This window comes from Ovis aries, chromosome 9, assembly GCF_016772045.2.
Source record: "Ovis aries strain OAR_USU_Benz2616 breed Rambouillet chromosome 9, ARS-UI_Ramb_v3.0, whole genome shotgun sequence".
In the NCBI taxonomy this organism is placed as follows: domain Eukaryota; kingdom Metazoa; phylum Chordata; class Mammalia; order Artiodactyla; family Bovidae; genus Ovis; species Ovis aries.
In genome coordinates this window covers 94674413-94697791 of record NC_056062.1, presented here as the reverse complement: position 1 = coordinate 94697791, position 23379 = coordinate 94674413, and the positions used below count along the sequence as shown (strand labels likewise).

Below are 23379 nucleotides of genomic sequence, written 5' to 3'. Positions count from 1 at the left end.
TCCGTTTTTCAGATTGTAAAGCTAGCTATTTATGGCATGCTGCCAAAAAACCTTCACAGAAGAACTCTGATGAAGAGGTTGCACCTTTTCCCAGATGAAGTAAGTCCTCGAAGATCCTTTATTAAATTTTTAATTAAATATTTTCTCATTTTAAAATAATTGTTTTGTTTTCAGTAATTTTATGTCGACTTTTGAAGTATTTTTTTGCCTTTTATAGTAACTACACTACAAAAACAATTGCTTCTGTTTTAAATCATAAAGTGAACCATCATCAAACTAAAAATCAAAAGTCTAAGATCCATATTTTCATTTTAATAGCTACTTTTTTAGAACAAGGAGCTATACTCAGAGCCCCGTTTAACTGAGGGTTCTCATAGGGAATTTCATGAACTACAGAGAAGTATGAATTCAGTGTGCTCTTTTGTGACCTGTCTAGCTTCTATGAATCATAGACAAATAGCTTGGCTTTGATTGCTAATTATTTCCCATGATATAACTTCAGAGTCCTTGTTCCTACTCAGAACTTGTTCAGCTAAAAAGAACTTGAAAATAGACAGTTTTATTCCTGACTATTATACTGGTATGAGTACTTAGCTCTTCTCTCCAGTATAATATAAACACTAGAAGTTCTATAGAAAATCGTTGAGTCCAGGCTCTAGACTCAGACTGTCTGGGTTTGAATACATGTCCCTCCATTTACTGACTTCGTGGCCATTATTATCTGTTTTCTCGTCGGTGAAATGGGTGTAGTAATTGCACCTGCGTCATAAGATTGTGTAAGAATTAGATGAAACAACACTGTTTAGGTACTTAGACCAGGCCCTGGAATAGTAAGTACTAGTCGGTATCAATATTACGGGTTATAATTGTCCTTATAGTTCCTAGTAAAAGAATAATATAGAATTCATTCCAGAATATCAAGTTCTATCAGCTATTCAAGGCACTTGTAGGTTCTATTGTTAGCTTAAATAATGCATAAGTAAATTATTCAGACTTTTACCGAAGTGGTAATTGGTAGCTTTGCTTTGCATGAATGAGTAGAATAATTTCCCCCGCTCGTTTTACCTGTGAGGTAACAAGCGTGGGAGTAGTATCATCATGTAAGGATAAATGACCTTGGGCATGCAATTGAAAGAACTTTAAACCTGTTTCTGACTGTACTTTCACTTATTTTTAGCAACCATGATTTCTAAAAGGGACAAAGAAAACAATAATGTCATTTTTCCCAGTTATCAAGGTAGATGGGTTTTGGTGTAAATTACTCAAATGAATAAATGAGCCCATTTCCCCAAAAATGGATTTTGCTAAATTTTCAAAAGCTTGAAACACACTTTACCGTCGTGGCCACGAGGAAACGGGCGCTCAGACACTGTGGGCAGCAGTGCGAAGCGGCGCAGCCCACGAGGACTCCAGGGGCAAGGCGGCAGGTAACACAGACATACGTGAGGAGGTTCCTGCTTGGTCCAGCAGCCTCGTTCTACAGCAGGCTGCCCCGAAGAGGCACATAGACAAGATTACTGTTTCCATACTATCCGTAATAGTAATGGACATAAACAAACGCTTGTGCATAGGAAATTGGCTAAGTTATGCTACATCTGTTTGGTTGAGTCGCGCAATTATACAAAAAGGAATGCCAGATACCATTGTGACTTGGTAAGTAATGCTTTCCAAGATACATTATTAAGTGAGAAAGAGCAAGGTGGAAAAGGATATAGGTAGCATACTACCTTTTGCAGGCCCTTATACATGCGTATGTTCACACACACGTATATCTTTTTGCATAAAGAATCAAGATTTTATATATTAAAAAAATAAATGCCAGTACCAATAGAAGTAAGTAGAACTAGTTCTCAGACTGTGTTTTCTAAGTGCTATTCCATATTAAAAGCAATGTGATTCTTAGAGAAGTGGTTGATGCTAGGTCTGGAACAAAAAAATTTATTTTGGAGTACACACATGTACAAGGTTATTATTTCTGCATTATTCATAATAGCAAAATAATAAGTAACAGAAAGTAAGTCAGTGCTCAAAGAGGGAGAAATATCAGCACACAGAAGGCAACTTGAAGTGGTGCCCACTGAACAAATGCGGGACTGTGAGCCTTGAAATGAATGGGCGTAATGATGGATTACTTTGAGTAGAAAACAGAAATCTATGAGCCCACAATGATAGTCCAAAAATTATTTTTAACTTATTGTAATTTCCCTTCTTTTTCGAGAAGGAAGAGCTCTTCTTTAGAGAAGAATGTCGTCTAAACCATGTAGGAAATAATACTGATTAGAAAACCCACCATCGTCAGAGTGTCGTATACCCACTGAGTTAAACGCCGCAGAACAGGATATTCACAGAGTTTCAAAACACTTCCAACACATGCCACAGAGAACTATTTAAAAAGGGAAAAGATTCTTCTACGTTAAAGCCCTCTGGTCAACCACCACCCGTAACCAAGACATTACATTTATCATCAGTGTGGGATAAACTGATGTTGTACGCCTCCTGCTTCGAATGAGGCACTGAAGACCCAACATAAACTATATAGGGTCCTGCCAGAAATGTTTATCCTGAATCTGATCATGAGGAAACAGCTCAAAAATCCAAAGGAAAGAGGATATTCTGCAACACAGTTGGACTGGCCGCTTCGAAATTAATTTCCTAAGAGACAGATAAACCAGGGAAAGTCTTCCAGTCAAAGGAAACTAGACTAAAGAATGCATCATGCATGTTAAACAGCATAGTAACATAATAGCTGTAGCCTGTGACACTTGACCTTGGGGCAGAAAAAGAAAGCTACATAGGACTTCATTAGACCACTCTGGGGAATTAGAATATGTACTCTGTGTGTGTGTGTGTGTGTGTGTGTGTGTGTGTGTGTGTGTACACACTCACTGTTCAGTTCAGTTCAGTCTCTCAGTCGTGTCCGACTCTTTGTGACCCCATGAATCGCAGCACTCCAGGCCTCCCTGTCCATCACCATCTTCCGGAGTTCACTCAGACTCACATCCATCGAGTCCGTGATGCCATCCAGCCATCTCATCCTCGGTCGCCCCCTTCTCCTCCTGCCCCCAATCCCTCCCAGCATCAGAGTCTTTTCCAATGAGTCAACTCTTCACATTTGGTGGCCAAAGTACTGGAGTTTCAGCTTTAGCATCATTCCTTCCGAAGAAATCCCAGGGTTGATCTCCTTGCATTCCAAGGGACTCTCAAGAGTCTTCTCCAACACCACAGTTCAAACGCATCAATTCTTGGGCGCTCAGCTTTCTTCACAGTCCAACTCTCACATCCATACATGACCACAGGAAAAACCATAGCCTTGACTAGACGGACCTTAGTCGGCAAAGTAATGTCTCTGCTTTTGAATATGCTGTCTAGGTTGGTCATAACTTTTCTTCCAAGGAGTAAGCGTCTTTTAATTCCATGGCTGCAGTCACCATCTGCAGTGATTTTGGAGCCCCCGAAAATAAAGTCTGACACTATTTCCACTGTTTCCCATCTATTTCCCATGAAGTGATGGGACCGGATGCCATGATCTTCGTTTTCTGAATGTTGAGCTTTAAGCCAACTTTTTCACTCTCCACTTTCACTTTCATCAAGAGGCTTTTAGCTCCTCTTCACTTTCTGCCATAAGGGTGGTATCATCTGCATATCTGAGGTGATTGATATTTCTCCCGGCAATCTTGAGTCCAGCTTGTGTTTCTTCCAGTCCAGCGTTTCTCATGATGTACTCTGCATATAAGTTAAATAAGCAGGGTGACAATATACAGCCTTGACGTACTCCTTTTCCTATTTGGAACCAGTCTGTTGTTCCATGGCCAGTTCTAACTTGCTTCCTGACCTGCATACAGATTTCTCAAGAGGCAGGTCAGGTGGTCTGTATTCCCATCTCTTTCAGAATTTTCCACAATTTATTGTGATCCACACAGTCAAAGGCTTTGGCATAGTCAATCAAGCAGAAATAGATGTTTTTCTTGAACTCTTGCTTTTTCAGTGATCCAGCGGATGTTGGCAATTTGATCTCTGGTTCCTTTGCCTTTTCTAAAACCAGCTGGAAAATCAGGGAGTTCTCGTTTCACATATTGTTGAAGCCTGGCTTGGAGAATGTTGAGCATTACTTTCCTAGTGTGTGAGATAAGTGCAGTTGTGCAGTAGTTTGAGCATTCTTTGGCATTGCCTTTCTTTGGGATTGGAATGAAAACTGACCTTTTCCAGTCCTGTGGCCACTGCTGAGTTTTCCAAATTTGCTGGCATATTGAGTGCAGCACTTTCACAGCATCATCTTTCAGGATTTGAAATAGCTCCACTGGAATTCCGTCACCTCCACTAGCTTTGTTAGTAGTGATGCTTTCTAAGGCCCACTTGACTTCCCATTCCAGGATGTCTGGCTCTAGATGAGTGATCACACCATCGTGATTATCTGGGTCATGAAGATCCTTTTTGTATAGTTCTTCTGTGTATTCTTGCCACCTCTTCTTAATATCTTCTGCTTCTGTTAGGTCCAGACCATTTCTGTCCTTTATCGAGCCCATCTTTGCATGAGATGTTCTCTTGGTATCTCTAATTTTCTTGAAGAGCTCTCTAGTCTTTCCCATTCTGTTGTTTTCCTCTATTTCTTTGCATTGATCGCTGAGGAAGGCTTTCTTAGCTCTTCTTGCTATTCTTTGGAACTCTGCATTCAGATGCTTATATCTTTCCTTTCTCCTTTGCTAAGTTGTTTCATCAGTGTTAGTTTTCCTGAACATGAATATGTAATGTGATTACGTCAGAAACAGTTCTTATATTTAGAAGATATATATGCTGAAATATTTAGGGATGAAATATTGGCAGACAACTCTCAAATGGTACAGTCAAAAAGAGTGTTTGGTGTATATGTGCTTATGAATAGATAGAAAGCAATCATGTATTTTAACAATTAGTGAATTTAGGTGAAGGCTAGATGAGTTCACTCATTTTCACAACTTTTCTGTAGATTAGAAATTCTCTTAAAAATTGCATAAACTGGGACTCCCCTGGCAGCCCGGAGGTTAGGACTCTGCCTCCAGAGCCCAGAGCCCGGGATGGATCCCTGGTTGGGGAACTGAGATCCTGCTGGCTGTGAGGCGCGGCCAGGAAACAGGAAAGCATGAAGAGGGAAACCTGTGAATGATCGCCTTCCCCTAGTCCGCCCCCCGCCCCTGGCCCGTGCTTCTGTTTTCTGCTTTTATTCTTTTCCTCATTTCCCTCTTCAGCTAACCACCGGCTCTGCAGAAGGCATCATCACAGAGAGGGAAACTCTGATAACACCCTCAGTTGGCCCGTGAGGGCGCCCTTCCCTGCGTGTGTTAAAGGAGCGCTTCCCCACCTTTCTGCTTCTGCTTCACTCAGCATCTCCATCCCTAACTGCACGCTGGTTTTGGTCCATTCTTTCAGTGGATTCCTTAATAGTGGTGAAATTTGGTAAGCTCATTTCAGTCAAAATTCTGTTCAGTTCAGCAAGCACTTCGCAGAACCCCACTAGGTTCTAAATTCTCTATGCTGAATGAGCAGTTGGCAGTGTTAAAATTGTCTTTGCAAATGTGATCTAAGAATTTTTTTAGTAGTTTTCCAAAGAAGTGTGAAATATTCATACATTTTCATGAATACCAAACTGGCAGGTAGACTTCCTTAGTAAAGATGCAGGAGTAATTAACATCTGATGTGTCTGGGCACCCTTTGCTCATTCTGGTTCTGTGCGCTTACACTTGTGTATTTGAATATGCTGGGCAAGGAGAGGTAAATGGTTTTCAAATGCTTTTCAGTGAAGAAACAATTGTGAGTAATGTTTATTGTGGCTTTATGTATGTTGAGAGTGACCCAGCCTACCCAAACCATAACTTTAAAGTCATTTTAAGTTTAAAAAAAAAAATCTTTAAATTTTTGGCATATTGGGTTTTAGAATCAGCTTACAGTGTAAGAGGTCTGTGATCCTTTGAAACTATTTTTAAATTGTATTTTGATTCTTAAGACGAACTTGAGTAGCGTGTTTGATGCCGTGTGCTTGCCTAGACATTTGACTCCCAATTATGCTATCGCTCTCTGCAGACAAATATATAATTATCCTGTTTTTTGAGAACGGTTAGAAGCACACTAAAACTGAAAAGAGGTAATTATATCTGCAGTCCCTGTGGAAATGCCCATAGGACACTTCTGTATTGGTATCTTGCTGTTCCTTCGATAGCCTCTCCTGAATTAACCTATCATTCAGATCCACAGTGTGATTCCTTTGCCTTACTTCTGTTCCAGGAGCACAATACAAAGGCCAGTTCTTTTGGTTATCCCCGCTCTTCGTCTTAGCATCCCCTGTTTGGTGCAGTTCTCTCAAGATGCCTCTCAAATACATGCTTTACTCTGTGGTCTGCTCTCCGTTTACTCGGGTTCACACTTTTTCACGCTTACCTTTCTTTCCTTTTGTTTTTCTGAACACTCTGGAAGGCACCATGAGTAGAGGCACAGGGTTTCAGCATAGACCAGTGCATGAGTGGCTGGAGGGGGCTTGCTCAGAGCCGCGGGCACTTGTGGAGAAGGGAAGTTGGAGGGGGGAGTGAGCACACTAGTGTGGCTCAGGAGTTAGAGCTGCATCCGGAGAGATTCTTAGCCAAGGAGTAACTTCTTAAAAATCGGAAGCCTTTAGAAGCCATAATCTTTTGATTTTTCTTTCTATATGAGCCCCTAGCACAATTTCTGGTTCACAGAAGGAGTTCAGTAAATGCTTGCTGGCTAAATAACTCGAGGATCCAGCAGATTTTCATTTTTGAAAGGTTTTTTTGGCAAAAACATGAAGCATAAATTGAAAAAGGTTGTGGCACTGGAAGCAATAGGCCTTGTGCAAACAGTCATCAGATGAGACGTTATGGGGGTGACCCAAGGCAGTGCTGCTTTGCTGTTGGAAGGAGGAGGAAAGAATTAAACAATATTCAGAAAAAGTAGAATTTAGTGGCGAGATACTTGTCAAAACTGAAGATGTCTGACTTATCATTAGAAATGTTTGTCAAGATTAAAATATAAAATGTGTTATTGTAAACAGTCTTCTGTTTATTATTTCTTAATACTCACTAAGAATTACTAAGGGCTTCCCTGGTGGCTCAGAGGGTAAAGCATCTGCCTGCAATACAGGGGACTTAGATTTGACCCCTGGGTCAGGAAGATCCCCTTGAGAAGAGAATGGCTACCCGCTCCAGTGTTCTTGCCTGGAGAATTCCATGGACAGAGGCCCCTGACAGGCTACAGTCTGTGGGATTGCAGAGTCAGACGCAACTAAGTGGCTAACACACTTACACAAGAATTACTAATTAATGACGAAGAGTAGATTTTAAGAAAATTAAGCCTAAATTTTCGTTTTATCTAGGATATACCAGAAGATATTCTTAAGAATTTAACAGAAGAGCTTCCTCAACCACGAAAAGTGCCCAGACGTCTAGATGAGTACACGCAAGAAGAAATAGAGGCTTTTCCGAGAGTTTGGTCTCCGTGAGTCTTTCTTTTCCTTCCCATCTTTGTTTTTATTGTCTTTTTAACCTGAGTTTAGTGTTTCCGATTTCCTTATCCAAATGGTAAGGTCCTTGAAGGTGGGAAGTACAAACTTTTTTCACTCCCTTGGATACTTTTTGCAGCTTTCCCCTACAAATAAACTCTAGCTGTAGATGGTAGAACCAAAAGTCTCAAAGTCTTAAGACTTTGCTAGGTAAGTGCAAGGATGTTCATAGGGGCCTATAAATTATCAGATATTTTGTTTGGGACAGCATAACTTGGATTGATTATAGTCTCTTGAAATGAAACTGAATTGTCTTTACCTAAAACCGAGTAATTCTCCATTTCCGGGGTTGCTTCACTAAGCCAAGAGTGCGATCCAATGAGAGTCATCCGTTCTGGATGCTTTCCAGCCTGCCCAAGTAGAGGACTAAGAGAAGAAACAATGCTCTCCTCCCCCGTGCAGTGTCTCCCGCCTGTGGCCGGAAGCCTGCTCAGGTCTCACACACAACTCCCGTCTCGCCGTCTCTAGGCAGCTTTGCCTGGCTCTTCGTCACCTCCTCAGCTCACGTTCTCCTCCCTTCACAGTGCTGGGCCCTCAGTAGCAGCCTGTGCAGAACTGGCGCCCCTTGTGTGCCGGTTAGCTCTTCCAGGACTTCCTGCTGTCACCTCTGCCTAAACCAGCGTGCCCCTCACCTCCTCCGCGGGGTGACTCTCACCCATTCTTTAGGCATTAGCTCAGACATCTGTCTCCTCGGAGGGGCCTCACCTGAACTGCAGGAGCAGACTGTGCCCCGCCGTCTTTGGCCGCGGCACCTGCCGGGCAGCTCTGTCACTGCGCTTACCTCCTTGAGAGCAAGGGCCGCATCTGCTCATCACTGCAGCCGCAGCAGCCCGAACGGTCCCTCCCATGGCAGGGCTCAGAAAGGCTCACAGGATTTGCACAGGTCTAGAGAGAGCCACACGTTTCCCCCAGGATACTTAACCCGGTGCACTCTGAAGACCTGTGTCTCTCGATTGGCCCTTTGGCCAGGTAGGTTTGTGAAAATTTGTTTTCCCAGAATTAATAGTGTGCCCAGGAATCTAATCCTTGATCTAATCATTGTGTGTGTGTATAATTTCACTCTTGGCACACACAAGTCTTTATTCTGTTTTAAATGTTTTTGACTTTGCTGACTTATTTCAAGGTTCACCTTTATTTATTAAGTATGCAAATAATGAGCAAAATAGTATTATTAGTGATCAGTTATATTAATACTTTCAAATCGCCCTGCACGCTGCTAGATGGCCTGCGTGCGTCGTATGTAATTCTCGCGCCAGTCAGAGAGATGTGCCATTCCTGTGTAAGACTGAGTCGGAGGCCTGGCTAATTGTAGTACAGCCTGAATGTGGAACTAATTCCAATCCTGTGTTCTTTCCACAAAAGCAAACTTTCATTGTGGTTTTCAACAAATATTATTAGCACTCTCTGTTGTGCAAGAGACTGCAGTGAGCAGTAGGACACGCGTGGGATGGATCACCATTGAAGCAGTTACAGACTGCTGCTGAGTTTATACCACGTACTGTATGGCTGATAGACGCCACAGGGGATACAGACGGTGAAACCTCTTAAATGCACCTTCTTTCACCTGCATTGGGTCTTGTTATAAAAGAATGAGTTATTTTACTATATTTAACCTCATGCATTAAACACGCACGTGATTGTGTTTGCTGTCATCCCTCACTAGACTCCATGGGGACCTGTATGTTGTCTGGTTAGCATCGATCACGGTGACTGACTCATCAAGTAGGCACTCAGCAAACACTTACTGAATGAATAAATGAAGAAATAGAGTGTCTTTTTTATCAGGTTTTATAAATGAGGTTAGAAATAATCTTGAGAAGATATGAAGCTATTGATACTTTCATGAAATTTATATTTTAGGAAAAATCATTTTAAGTTGTTCTTAGAGATTTGCATGGTCATTTACTAAAGACATATCCAATCTGCCTTTTCCTAAACTACGTAGAAGTTATATTATTTATCCTTAAAACTCAGCCCACATAAACATAGAACATTTTTCTAGGAAGATGTTAACATTTGTAAAAGTTCTTTAAAGGAGATGTGGAATTTGCCACAATTTAATCCTTAACTTCTAGAAATCATTTATTAGCTTAAATTTACCAGTCTGAAACCTTTTCTTTACTAAAAATTCACAATAAAATAGACTACATGTAACATGGACAACATTTGCTTCAAACGTAATAACTCTGGAAAAAGCAGACTCAGGCACTCGGTTGAAAAAAATGTTTTAATTTGGGGGCCTTACTAAATGTTCATTGCAGAAAATAAAAATACCGTATAAACATAAGCAAGTCACAGCGCCACACTCAGCGTTCCGGTGTGCTTGCCCCCTGGTTCTCCGTGTTAGTTTCTGTGCTGCGTGTGTGTGTTTGAATGTTTTACAAACTTGGGGAATCATGACTTTGTGCGAAATAAGGTGTCACTGCATGTTTTCCCAATTACAAGATTTTTTCCCCACAAGCCATGATCTTCAGTGGCTGTAAGATACGATACCAGTTTTATTCTGTAGATCTAAATAGCTTGCACCTGGTCTTCTCACAGAAACCCTGTCATAATTCTTGCCAAGATGGGAAGGTCTTTTTAGAGACTGAGACACCGAAGGCACTCTTCAGCCGCGTGACCACACACGCGTCACGCCTGTGGCCACGCATGTCGTGCGCGCTCCACAGTGTGCCCTCAGGGAGCCACACCAGCGTGGCGCCGTGACAACCACCCACAGCGAACGGCACGCAGTCAAAGGGCACTGACCCGACTGCTGTTTTCATCGCTAATGTCCTGGCTCATTTAGAACAAGCTAGAAGGTGACCGAGTGCCTTCTTTACCTTAAGGGAAGTAGAAAGGGCTTTTCTAGAATTATTTTAAGGAGACTTTTGGTGAAACTGGGAGCCGCCTGACCCATGTTTCAGTTGTTGTTCTGGGATGGACTTTCCTGCCCCTTCTTCCCATCCAGGCGTCCCTGTGAGCTTTGGTCGGGCGTGGCCTCCCCGCCACTGCCACACGCTGTCTGTTAGCTCTGAAGTGTGCACTCCCTGCAGCTACAGCATCCAGCTGTTAGCCTGTCCAGCAGTTATTCTCCTCAGCATTAGAGCTGACACCAAGTCTGATTTTTTTCTTTAAGTCACGGAATGCTTATGACCAGGAAAAATATATATATATACATTTTTGTATCAACCAAAAACGTATTGCCTACGAAACAGGTGCTCTTAGGTCAGGGCCGTCTGATGGACTTTCCACGTTGATGCGTGGCTGAGCTAGTGCAGTAGCTGCTGGCTTCTGTGACTGGAGTGCTTACACTGTGGCTAGTGTGTCTCAGAACTGAATTTTTGAGTTTATGTAACTTAAGTTTTAGTGGCCTCATGTGGCTTCTTGTTGTTCGGTTGCTAAGTCGTGTCTCTTTTGCGACCCCGTGGAGTGTAGCCCACCAGGCTCCTCTGTCCATGGGATTTCCCGGGCGAGAACACTGGAGGGGGTTGCCACCTCCTTCTCCAGGGGACCTTCCCCACGCCCGTGTCCTGCATTGCAGGCGGGTTCTTGACCACCGAGCCAGCAGGGAGGCCCCTCTTGTGGCTAGTGACTGCTTTAATGGACTGTTTTAGTTGTTTACTACTTAATAAAGTTCAAGTATAAAATAGGATATATGTTAGGATCACGATTAAAATATTTGACACACCATGCAATCCTTCAAAATGGGATTCCCCATTACTAAGGGATTGGCTTTCATGAGAAGAAAATTTTTTCTCCTTTTAGAGAAGGAACCAACTTAAAATATGCTTTTGTTCCACCCCAAATAGCTAAGGCAAGAATATAATCTTCCTTTAGAGTATAGTAATTGGAAATTATTCAAGATAGATATGACAGGTAACCTGCAGAGACTTCACTGGAACGAATGTCCCTAGATTGCACCATAAATAAATAGACATGACAATAGCTAGCTCTGGTTTCTGTTTCCCTAGCAATAAAACCTAACACATTTATAGTATAAGAATGCACACTTTGTAATTGCAACTATCATGAGCTTTTGGTTCAGTGTGAGCTCTTCAGCTTTTCTGTTAGAGATGGAAATCTTCTGAGCAGCAATAACAGTTGTCAGACTAAGCTTTGGATGACCTTGAAACCAAGTCACCCGGTAGGTGACTAACAAAATTGTATTAATTGAATAGCTAATCATTTTAAATCACTTAAAAAGTTACATTCCCTCAGGGCTAACTTCAGCATACTCTAGATTTTCTTATGCTGGTTGTTTATTTTTAAAACAATGGTATACAAGATGGAAAGAAACTGATATTTATGAGGAAACTCTAAATGTGTCGCATGACCAAAGCCATTTTCCCAGAGAAGCGTCGTCCATGCACCCCAGTTAGGTCAGTGTATACCCTGGGGTATTAGTGTCTTTACATCTCACGGGTATAGAGACTTCCTGGGTGTATTAGTATCTTACATCTCATGGACATAGGAACTTCCTGGGTGTATTAGTATCTTACATCTCATGGGTATAGAAACTTCCTGGGTGTATTAGTATCTTACATCTCATGGACATAGGAACTTCCTGGGTGTATTAGTATCTTACATCTCACGGGTATAGAAACTTCCTGGGTGTATTAGTATCTTTACACCTCATGGACATAGAAACTTCCTGGGTGTATTAGTATCTTACATCTCATGGGTATAGAAACTGTGTCAGAGAATGTTATGTCAGAGCTCGCTATAGAGATACATTTTGCGTCTCCTTACGCATTCGCCGTATGAACATGGTGATTGTAGGGCGTGCACTTAGAACTTATTTCTCAGGAAAAAATAGCACTGTCTCCTCTCACAGTTCAGTTGCCTGAGACTGTAGCTTTCAAACGGTCAGCTTATTTTAATTGTCAATAATTATTTCCAGGATCATTGAGGTTTTGCCAACATGTTACAAAACCACAACAATCATGGAAATTATAATGCTGTCACTGTAATGGAAATTTTTCATTATGCAGGGTAAAAATAAAACTTGTTTCATTTGAAACTTTTTTAATTTTCAGTTTTTTAAAATTCTGTAGGAGAGCTTTTCTTTGGAAGAAACTAGCTGTAAGGAAAATTTCAGCTTGAATTGCTTCACAGTATCCACAGAATGATGAAACAAAACCAGAAAAGAAATGTGTTTTTTTACTCCTCACCCGTTAAATCCGTCATGCTTTATTTTAAGCATAGCCCCCACCTTTGCAGAGAAGCTAACTGTGGAAAGTCTCAGCCTCTGTGAATGCTTAAAGACAGACTGTGGGATGAGAACCCAGCCCCTGGTCTGACACTGCCCACAGAGCGCCCTCAGAAGCGAGCCTGGGCCGGGGGAGGCTGCCAGGGTGACGGGCCCTGCAGTCGTCTTTGCTGGAAGCAGGGTTAGACTAAGGCAGTTAAACGGTTCGTCCATCCAGCTCTGTAGAAAGGAAGACAGAGCCAGGAGTGAAAGCGCGGCAGAGGGGCCTAGTAAGCATCCCGTCCAGGCAGTAGGCAGTCCTGGAGGAGGCAGGGATGTGAGCTTTCTGCTCGCCCTCCGTGTGAAAGCTGTTCATCCCCCAAATCTGCCCATTAAAAAATAATAATTCCACCTATGGCTTTATGAACATGTGCTTCAGATCAGAGACTTACTTAAGACAGTGGAGAGGAGTTTTACCTTTTCAGAACCCATGAGGAGCTGGTATCTGGGCATCTTCAAGATTTTCCATAACTATGTGCTAGTTCAGTCATGTGGCGTTTTCCTGCAAGATTTAACTTTGCTCCTCTCCACAGTCAGAAGCTATTGGCTGGGCTCAGGGAGCAAGTTCACGTTCCAGCTTTTCCATCATTTCAACCAGCTCAGCATTGGCTCAAACCATAGACCTCAACATTTCCAGTCCTGAATTTTGCTCAAATCAAGCCTTCTAAACTATACTGTTCTTTTGGATAGGAACACATTAGGACTGGTTGCTAAAATAAAAAGCAGTCTCTGTGTAAGAAACCAAAACCAAATCATTTATATTCCCTAGCCAAGAGAGCTGTGTCCTAAAAGTGACAGTTGAGTGCAACAATAATTCCTATTCATTTTGATTGGAAAAAAAATTGATTTTTAAAGAACTCAAACAATCTTTTTTTGTATTGGAGCATAGTTCATAGCTCAGAGGTTAAAGCCTCTGCTTGCAATGCAGGAGACCTGGGTCGGGAAGATCCCCTGGAGGAGGGCATGGCGCCCACTCCAGGGTTCTTGCCTGGAGAATCCACTGGACAAGGAGCCTGGCGGGCTGCAGTCCGCGGGTTGCGGCGTCGGGCACACCTGGGTGAGCACACGCAGCGCAGCGTGTGTGTCAACCCTGGCCTCCTAATTCGCACCCCCTTTCCCCTTTGGTTACCTTAAGTTTGCTTTCCGTGTCTCTTTCCATTTGCAGACAAGTTCATGTGTATCATTTTTAGATTCCAGACGCAAGTGACGCCACGTGACATTTGTCTTTGCTTCGTGTAATAATCTCTAGGTCCGCCCGTGTTGCTGCAGATGGCAGGGTTTCATCCTTTTTACAGCTGAGCAGTGTTCCATTGTGCCTAAAAGTGAGTCTAGTTGCAGAAGCATTCCCATTGGACACCTTCTGCTCAGGCTGGTGGTGCAGTGTCGGTGAGTGAGTCTGGCGCACCGCTGCTCTGCCTGTTGCCTGGACAGCTGGCATCTGCAGTTCAAGGAGTGTGGACTGGGGTCCCAGACTTCCTGGGATGGTTTATTCTAAATAACTCCGTTCTTCCAGTGAAAGTGACTTAAAACTCTGTCAACTTGACCATTTATATCTCTTAGGATTTTCCACTGTCCAGATTTTATCCTAGTCTTTTAACTTTTCTTGGAGTAGGCATTTTACTTATTATTTAGAAGTGAAGAGATATAAAGCCTAAAGGAGAGTAAAATATTTTTGAAATTTATTACACTTAAGTTATACTCAGTTTCATGAATTTACAACAGAAATTTGAATGCTATTTTTCCTTTGGAAAATAAATCCATCATAATGGGATGAATACTATTGTCTCTCTATTTGAACTACAGTATAAACCATGTGTTTTATAGCTTTTTCAATGTATTAAAAAACCAAATGCATTTTTTTCTGCCATTTTACAATGAAAGCTAAAATTTCCAAAAAGACTTCTCCTGAACTCAGAAGATTCCTCCATAGCAGCGTCCCCAGTTTCAGGCGGTGCAGACGTGTCGGTCTCTTCGCGTCCTGTGTTCTGGACGTGAGTGTCCGCGTCTGTGAGAGCATCTGCTCCACTGTAACGAGCGACGGTGTCGTGCTTGTGTAATTTGACACGCGGCAGCTGGTGTTTCCCATAAGGATACGTGTGGTAAGGGATTTGCTAGAGCAAATGGGGAACCATGTGAGCTGTGGTATGAGTTCAGATGCCCAAGCAGTCACAAGCACCATAGGATACTTTCTACAGCTCCCACAGGCCTTTGTGTCTTCATTCGAAAAAAATAATACTATTGTGCAAAGCTGCACTGCTTTTAAAGTCAGTTTTCTGCTGGTGACAGGTATTAAGTTCTAAGTGAGTTGTTGCTGTGAAGCACTGAATACCTATGAATGTTCAGCACACTTTAGAAAATGAATTAAAGAAAGTCTTGCGTAGGCAAATTCTTTGAAGATTCATCAATCTCCCAAGTAAACCCTAAGTGCGTACATGAGAACACCAGACTTTCCGCCTTCTCTTCGGAGTTCAGTGTGTGTCTCCCTCTGTTAAACTCTCTCTAAAGACGGGCTGCGTCTCGCTCTCTGCCGTTTCCAGCGCCCACCGTGGACCTGATGCTCAGGCATCTTGGTTGAAGGAGACTGAATGAGTGGACTCTTACCTCCCTTAAAGAGGAATTGACTTTTAATTCATTGTGTGATGAATTCATATGTTGGTCTTTGTTGTTTATTTAAATATTGCTTAATGCCTCTAGTAAACTAAATTTTCTCTCAACAGTCTGCTTCGGTGCAACTCTGGTGTCCCCAGTTTTGGATACTTTGTATTACATGTATAAAGGAAAGAGCCTGCTAAGTTAAGTTTTATTTCTGTCAATAACTTTCTATTAAGAATTAATAGGTATTAGCTTTTTATAACCAGAGAAGGCAATGGCACCACACTCCAGTACTCTTGCCTGGAAAATCCCATGAGCGGAGGAGCCTTGAAGGCTGCAGTCCATGGGGTCGCTGAGGGTCAGACATGACTGAGCGACTTCACTTTCACTTTTCACTTTCAGGCATTCAGTTCAGTTCAGTTCAGTCGCTCAGTCGTGTCTAACTCTCTGCGACCCCATGAATTGCAGCACGCCAGGCCTCCCTGTCCATCACCATCTCCCGGAGTTCACTCAGACTCACGTCCATCACGTCCATCAAGTCCGTGATGCCATCCAGCCATCTCATCCTCGGTCGTCCCCTTCTCCTCCTGCCCCCAATCCCTCCCAGCATCAGAGTCTTTCCCAATGAGTCAACTCTTCGCATGAGGTGGCCAAAGTACTGGAGTTTCAGCTTTAGCATCATTCCTTCCAAAGAAATCCCAGGGCTGATCTCCTTCAGAATGGACTGGGTGGATCTCCTTGCAGTCCAAAGGACTCTCAAGAGTCTTCTCCAACACCACAGTTTAAAAGCATCAATTCTTCGGTGCTCAGCCTTCTTCACAGTCCAACTCTCACATCCATACATGACCACAGGAAACACCATAGCCTTGACTATACGGACCTTAGTCGGCAAAGTAATGTCTCTGCTTTTGAATATGCTGTCTAGGTTGGTCATAACTTTTCTTCCAAGGAGTAAGCGTCTTTTAATTTCATGGCTGCAGTCACCATCTGCAGTGATTTTGGAGCCCCCAAAAATAAAGTCTGACACTGTTTCCACTGTTTCCCCATCTATTTCCCATGAAGTGATGGGACCAGATGCCATGATCTTTGTTTTCTGAATGTTGAGCTTTAAGCCAACTTTTTCACTGTCCTCTTTCACTTTCATCAAGAGGCTTTTTAGCTTCTCTTCACTTTCTGCCATACGGGTGATGCAATCTGCATATCTGAGCTTATTGATATTTCTCCTGGCAATCTTGATTCCAGCTTGTGCTTCTTCCAGTCCAGCATTTCTCAAGATGTACTCTGCATAGAAGTTAAATAAGCAGGGTGACAATATACAGCCTTGACGTACTCCTTTTCCTTTTTGGAACCAGTCTGTTGTTCCATGTCCACTTCTAACTATTGCTTCCTGACCTGCACACAGATTTCTCAAGAGGCAGGTCAGGTGGTCTGTATTCCCATCTTTTTCAGAATTTTCCACAGTTTATTGTGATCCACACAGTCAAAGGCTTTGGCATAGTCAGTAAAGCAGAAGTAGATGTTTTTCTGGAACTCTCTTGCTTTTTCCATGATCCAGCGGATGTTGGCAGTTTGATCTCTGGTTCCTCTGCCTTTTCTAAAACCAGCTGGAAAATCAGGGAGTTCTCGTTTCACATATTGTTGAAGCCTGGCTTGGAGAATGTTGAGCATTACTTTCCTAGTGTGTGAGATGAGTGCCATTGTGCAGTAGTTTGAGCATTCTTTGGCATTGCCTTTCTTTGGGATTGGAATGAAAACTGACCTTTTCCAGTCCTGTGGCCACTGCTGAGTTTTCCAAATTTGCTGGCATATTGAGTGCAGCACTTTCACAGCATCATCTTTCAGGATTTGAAATAGCTCAACTGGAATTCCATCACCTCCACTAGCTTTGTTCATAGTGATGCTTTCTAAGGCCGACTTGACTTCACTTTCCAAGATGTCTGGCTCTAGATGAGTGATCACACCATCGTGATTATCCGCGTCGTGAAGATCTTTTTTGTATAGTTCTTCCGTGTATTCTTGCCACCTCTTAATATCTTCTGCTTCTGTTAGGTCCAGACCATTTCTGTCCTTTATCGAGCCCATCTTTGCATGAGATGTTTCCTTGGTATCTCTAATTTTCTTGAAGAGATCTCTAGTCTTTCCCATTCTGTTCTTTTCCTCTATTTCTTTGCATTGATCGCTGAAGAAGGCTTTCTTATCTCTTCTTGCTATTCTTTGGAACTCTGCATTCAGAGGCTTATATCTTTCCTTTTCTCCTTTGCTTTTCACCTCTCTTCTTTTCACAGCTATTTGTAAGGCCTCCCCAGACAGCCATTTTGCTTTTTTGCATTTCTTTTCCATGGGGATGGTCTTGATCCCTGTCTCCTGTACAACGTCACAAACCTCATTCCATAGTTCATCAGGCACTCTATCTGTCAGATCTAGGCCCTTAAATCTGTTTCTCACTTCCACTATATAATCATAAGGGATTTGATTTAGGTCATACCTGAATGGTCTAGCGGTTTTCCCTACTTTCTTCAATTTAAGTCTGAATTTGGCAATAAGGAGCTCATGAAGGAAATGGCAACCCACTCCAGTGTTCTTGCCTGGAGAATCCCAGGGATTGGGGGAGCCTGGTGGGCTGCCGTCTATGGGGTCGCACAGAGTCAGACACGACTGAAGTGACTTAGCAGCAGCAGCAGCAGCTTTTTATAACAGCATTTGAAATGTCTCCCAAAGTTTTCCTGAGGTTCTCAACTGTTGTAAAATGAAAGCTGTTATCATTTACAAATTGTTGTTCAGTCCCTAAGTCCTGTCTGACTCTTTGCCACTCCATGGACTGAAATCCTGCAGGCTTCTCTGTCCATGGGCTTCTTCAGGCAAGAGTACTGCAGTGAGTTGCCGTTTCCTCTCCAGGGGATCTTTCTGGACCAGAGATCGAGCCCACGTCTCCTGCATTGGCAGGCGGATTCTGCAGCACCGAGCCACCTGGGAAGCCTTATTTCCAAACGTGTTACCAGTGTGTAATACCAGTTGCTAGTTCAAAACTCCGTGCTTTGTGTTTGCAGTGAAACGGAGAACTATGGCTAATACAGGCTAAATCACCTGCCATCCATTTGGCACAAGGCCAAGCCATTTCATTACAGTTCATTAAGGCTTCAGACAGCATTTAAGTATCTGTAGGCTGAAAAGGAGTATACCAGTTGCCAGACTTCTCGCTTTTAAAAACTACTTAATCTAGTGAGGAGAGCATGCAGACCTAAACGTAAAATAGGGTAAGTATGTGAGCAGCACCTGAGGATTCAGTTCTGATTAGCGTCATGCTGCTGTACATACATTAGCTTTCAAACTGATACAGTTTTAAGAATTTAAAGAACCTTAATACAGTGACATTCACTCAGTTAAAGCTACAGTCAATCTTTCTTTGATGATAGATGTCAAAGGAATTTTAGTATCTAGTCTCTGTAGATGTTACCATAATTTATAGTTAGCCACTGTTGTGTCAGAAAAGCATAAAACTGCCTATTAATAGAGTCCTCTGGTGGGTAAAGAGCCAGAAGGATGCTGTATATCCACTGGGATCACCTCTTGCTCATAAGGAATTGTGTTGTTTTCTGTTGGGCACAGCTTAGCTTTAGAAATTTCTACCGAAAGTGCTTCTTCCGCACCTTTAGTCACATCGTCTGTCTTAGGAATAGCTCTGTGGGAGGTCTGAGGTCCATGGACCAGAACTGCCTCACAGGGGAGCTTGTTAGGAATGCAGAGCCACGACCTTTTACAGACTTAACTGGATCAAAATCTGCGTTTTCACAAGAACCCAAGCGATTCGCATGCCCGCTGAAGTTGGAGGTGCACTCAGGCACATGGCCCTCCCCTCCCATCCTTGTACTGGGCGGCCTGCTTTTGGTGGAAGGGAGTGAGCAGGCCGAGCGTGTTGTATGTGTCCCTGCTTTCCTTTGTGTGGGTGGAGAGAAAGACAGAGCCACACTTAACGCAAACACATCCTTCTTCCCACGGGGGTACCCCCTGAAGCCATGTAGCATTTTTAATTGCCTCCCACATAAGTTGACTTTTCTAGCTCTGCTAACATCTAGACTATCTAGTCCCTTGGCCGTGATGCTGTTCTCCACACCACCCCCACCTCTGAAGCAAATTAACCACCTGCCAAAGATTCTGAAAGAGGAAAGGGCGACTCATGAGCGCAGGGACGTTTTCAAGGCGGTCACTACAGTGACGAGTATCTTAACGCCTTCACAGCACACAGGATGCTGTCCTAATTGCTGGACTTGTAAAATGGATTATATCGGGACCATGCCTTCCGTGATGGGCACACACGAATAGAATGGGGTCCTCTGAGGGACCGCCTTGTCAGCTGTGTGGGGTTGACGACAGTCTTTCTCACTGTGTGGCTAGGAGGGTAACACCAGACCATGCTTGTGGGGGAGTTAGTGTACTTCATGGCCTCTAAGCACCGGCACTGTCATCTACAGAGACACCAAATATTGTTTACGTTCAGAGCAGTGTTGCCTCGTTTACGTAGGGCAAGCGCAGTTTGAGAAACTAATAGAAGCAAGCATGGAGTTCCCTGGCAGTCTCAGGGAAAAGAGCCCTTTCTCAGAAAGGAAGAGTTGTGTAGCGTTTCCCAGAACATGTGATTTTGTGGGTGGGTTTTGCAGGGTTAGTCAAGTCTACCAGGCAGGGAAATGTCAGAGATATTTCAAAGGCAGAAAATACCAAGCGCCCAAGTCCAGTGGAGTGAAAGTTCTTGTCTGGGCAGCAGCAGGGAGGGTCGTGGGGCCAGGACAGACGGGGTGTGAAAGAATGACTCGGAGCAGTTGCCTGGGGCCGTTACAGATGCTCGTTGTGTGTGGACTTCTGAGACCTTTGAATCTGACCGTGGAGAGCTGGTGAAAAGGCTTCCGCTGGGGAGTGGGATAGCAGTCTGTTAGAGGCTTGGGCGCGGCCAGCTGCTGTGGCTGTAGAACTGCAGTCTGGGTTAGAGACGCGGGAGGTCAGGCCTTCAGGCGCTGTGGCCTAGACTGTTAGAGACTCAGATGTCTTTCCCTCTCCCGTTCCTCCTAAACTCCAAATCCTGCTTACTGGCTGCCTGCCGTGTCCAGACAGCATGCGCAAGACCAGGCTCCTTCCCTTCAAACTCTGTTCTGCCCGTATTCCCCTCCTGAAAAAACAGGTAGCACTGCCGTTTCCCGAGTTCCTCCAGCTGAAGACTTACAGTGACCCCTGGAGGGCCTTCTGCAGCAGCCCCTTCCTCTGCGGTCCCTCCGCCCCCTCCTTCCCTCTCTTAAGTCTCACCTGACGGGCCTCGTCTCCATCCTCCGCCCTGTCTCCGCAGGGTCACAGAATCGAGCTTCGTTAGCCCCTTTCCTTCAGGTCACAGTCAAGCACGTTCACCTTACCCGACAGGTCACAGCCTTCGCACATGCTTAGTACTCCACTGAAAGGTACTTTCGTCATCTCGTTGCGAATGAATTGGCTTTTGGTGCGGAAACAACCAGATGGTGGCTGAGCACACTTAATTTTGGGTGGAGCTGTAGAAACTCCTTGTCAGGACGCCTTGTTAGTGTCTTAGGCTTCCTTCCCTTTTTTGATTATGTGAACCAGCTGGATGCGAGAAGAAATTGTTTCTTAAAAGACACTGGTGTCTCTTGACTGGGAGCTTGGACTGTATTGAGTCACGCATGCAAGACTAGAAGGGCACATTTTGGAGCCTCTTCCAGCTGTTGTTTATCAAGTTGTCATTTCCCAGACTTTGGATTCGGTTTTTACATTTGAAAAGAAATTTCAAAAACAGCCACAAAATGCTGCGGTTTCTCTTCTTGTTACAGGACGATGACGGTGAAGCATGTTTGGATAGTTTTAAAGTGTAACGGCGTTCGTTCACTTAGGTACCAGAATCTGCTCTTCCTGTCCGGGCTCTCTGGTCTTCTTTTTTTTTTTTTTTTAATACGCTATAAATGTAGAAAGGGTGAGATAAGTTGTTTCAGGGCAAACAGAGTTCACTTTTTAAAGGAACTCAAACTATCGAATATTTTTACAGCTGTTTCAGAAATATCTATTTAGTTTACTTACTACTAAATTCATTCTGAAAATTCTGCAAGCGTCCAACACCCACAAATACACTACACTACACTACACTACACTACACTATAAAAAATAATGAGACACAAACAGTTCTTACATTTTGTAAGTTCCTTTCCCTCATTTTCTCCATTTTTGAAATTTAACATCTCTCTGAAAATGTTCTTTGTTTTAATTTACTACTAGAAGGAACTGTCAGGTAAGATTAATCCTATAAATACATAAATGAAGGAAAGACCTTATGTATGTATATAGTAAAAGACCATATATATACATATACATACATATATGTAATAAATGTATGTGTAATTAAAGTACCAAAGGACTGGTGTTTATACAATTGTTTTGTATGCTATTATATTAAAATTAAATTTAGTGTAGGATATAATATAAATAGGGAAATTATTTGCTCATTCAGAATATACTGTTATTAGTTAAATCCATATCTTTTTATATAATCCTTTCTATTAAAAGGGCTTTGGGGAAATTGAATTCAGGCTTATTTGTACATACATTCATGTATAGGCACGTAGGAGCTTTTATTTATACTCTCAAAAGAACTTGGAAATGGCCACATAACTATTCTACTTTGCAGTAATTTGGCCTTAATGTTTTTCACCAAAAATTCAGACATAATATTTGGAGATATCTCTTGGTGAACAGTTACTTTCATTTTAAATTGGAAGAATGATCTTCCTGCATCGGGCAGGGGAAAGTGAAATAACGCATCGTTAAGGAAATAAACCCTGGTTTTGTCTTTCAGACCTGAAGACTATCGGCTGTAGGAGAAAGAAAATTCCAGAACATAACGGTGGTGCTTGAAACTCCTTCCTCAGGGCAAGATGGAGCAACAGCTGCCTTCCGACAGGACGCCTGCTCTGGGGGCTGAAAGTTTGTCGGGGAGGGTCGGGCAGGGATATCCCTTCCTTAGGAGATTACAGTAAAATGTCACTTGATAGAATCGTTTGATTCTATAGTGCTATCTGAATGTTGGAAGTAAGAATAAAACTGCCCCTTGCTTAGTTCAGTGTCTCATTCAATGGGGAAAGCAGACCCCAGGTCGCGGCCAGCTGTGATCGCCAAGCGCCGGCAGCGCCGTCCCCTCAGCTCAGCTCCCGGTTCTGGGCGCCCGGGGAGGAGGCCCTCCGCACGTCTCCTTTCAGGGACTGCTGCGTGTGGCCTACCAGCTCAGCAAGGCAGGGCTTGCCTGAGCTCCGCTCACACTGCTTCCCCTTCTGTGTCCCACAGAGCTTGCTGCTCTCCGTGTCTGCTCCCCGAAACCTCACTGCCCCACCTGCGACGCTGTGTGTCCACGAAGCTCCTGCTGGCCCCTCTTCTCCTCTGTCCTGGGTGCTGAGACTGGCCCACTGGAATCCGTGTGTCCAGCAAAGTCTCCTCTGTAAACTCAGCAGCTAAGACCCTGCATTTGGGGATTTTATGGTGGTGTGCCCTAGCCAGTCAAGGGGCGGGTTTCAGACCAGTCCTCCCGCTCATGCAGCAGACACATGCTAGGCCTGATACAGGCGCTGGGAGCAGAAGCCACGTCTTGCCTGCACCTTCACACCCAGTGAAGAGCCCGCCGTCTGCCGCGGGCGGAAAGGAGCTGGGGCCGACCCGCGCGTGCATACCTGCGCCTGGCAGTAGGTGCAGAAGTGACTGTGAGCCGTGACTGGCGTCCCCCTGGGGGACACGGTAACGGTAAACACAAAGCATCGCTGTTAAGCACCTTTAACGGGCAGAACACAGCTGCTTGATATAAAATTAATTCCTACATCAAGCAGTACTGTACACGAGACTCCCTCCCCATTAAAGATGGGCCCGAGACAGTGGCAGTGAATGATCCGACCGCGTCACAGGCCTGCTGGTGCGATCGGGCCTTGAGTCCAGGCAGCCCGGCTCGGGAGGCATGGGCTTAGCCACCACTAGAGGCGGAGAA

The 23379-nt window shown here is 43.7% G+C and overlaps 1 protein-coding gene across 6 annotated transcripts in view; it reads left to right on the top strand.

The window, feature by feature from the left end:
- MRPL13 (mitochondrial ribosomal protein L13) overlaps nucleotides 1-22465 on the top strand; it is a 41447-nt gene extending 18982 nt beyond the window's left edge. For 2 of the 6 annotated variants that reach the window (XM_012184220.4, XM_060394004.1), the window contains exons 5-8: nucleotides 13-99; nucleotides 7358-7479; nucleotides 21191-21250; nucleotides 22207-22465. In XM_012184220.4, coding sequence (XP_012039610.2) covers nucleotides 13-99; nucleotides 7358-7479; nucleotides 21191-21250; nucleotides 22207-22228 — 291 coding nt within the window. In that variant the 3' untranslated portion in view covers nucleotides 22229-22465. Of the gene's footprint in view, nucleotides 1-12; nucleotides 100-7357; nucleotides 7480-15490 lie in introns of all 6 variants that reach the window. The other 4 variants (XM_012184222.4, XM_004011869.5, XM_060394002.1 and 1 more) reach the window with 4 other exon arrangements.
- Nucleotides 22466-23379: the final 914 nt, after the last annotated feature.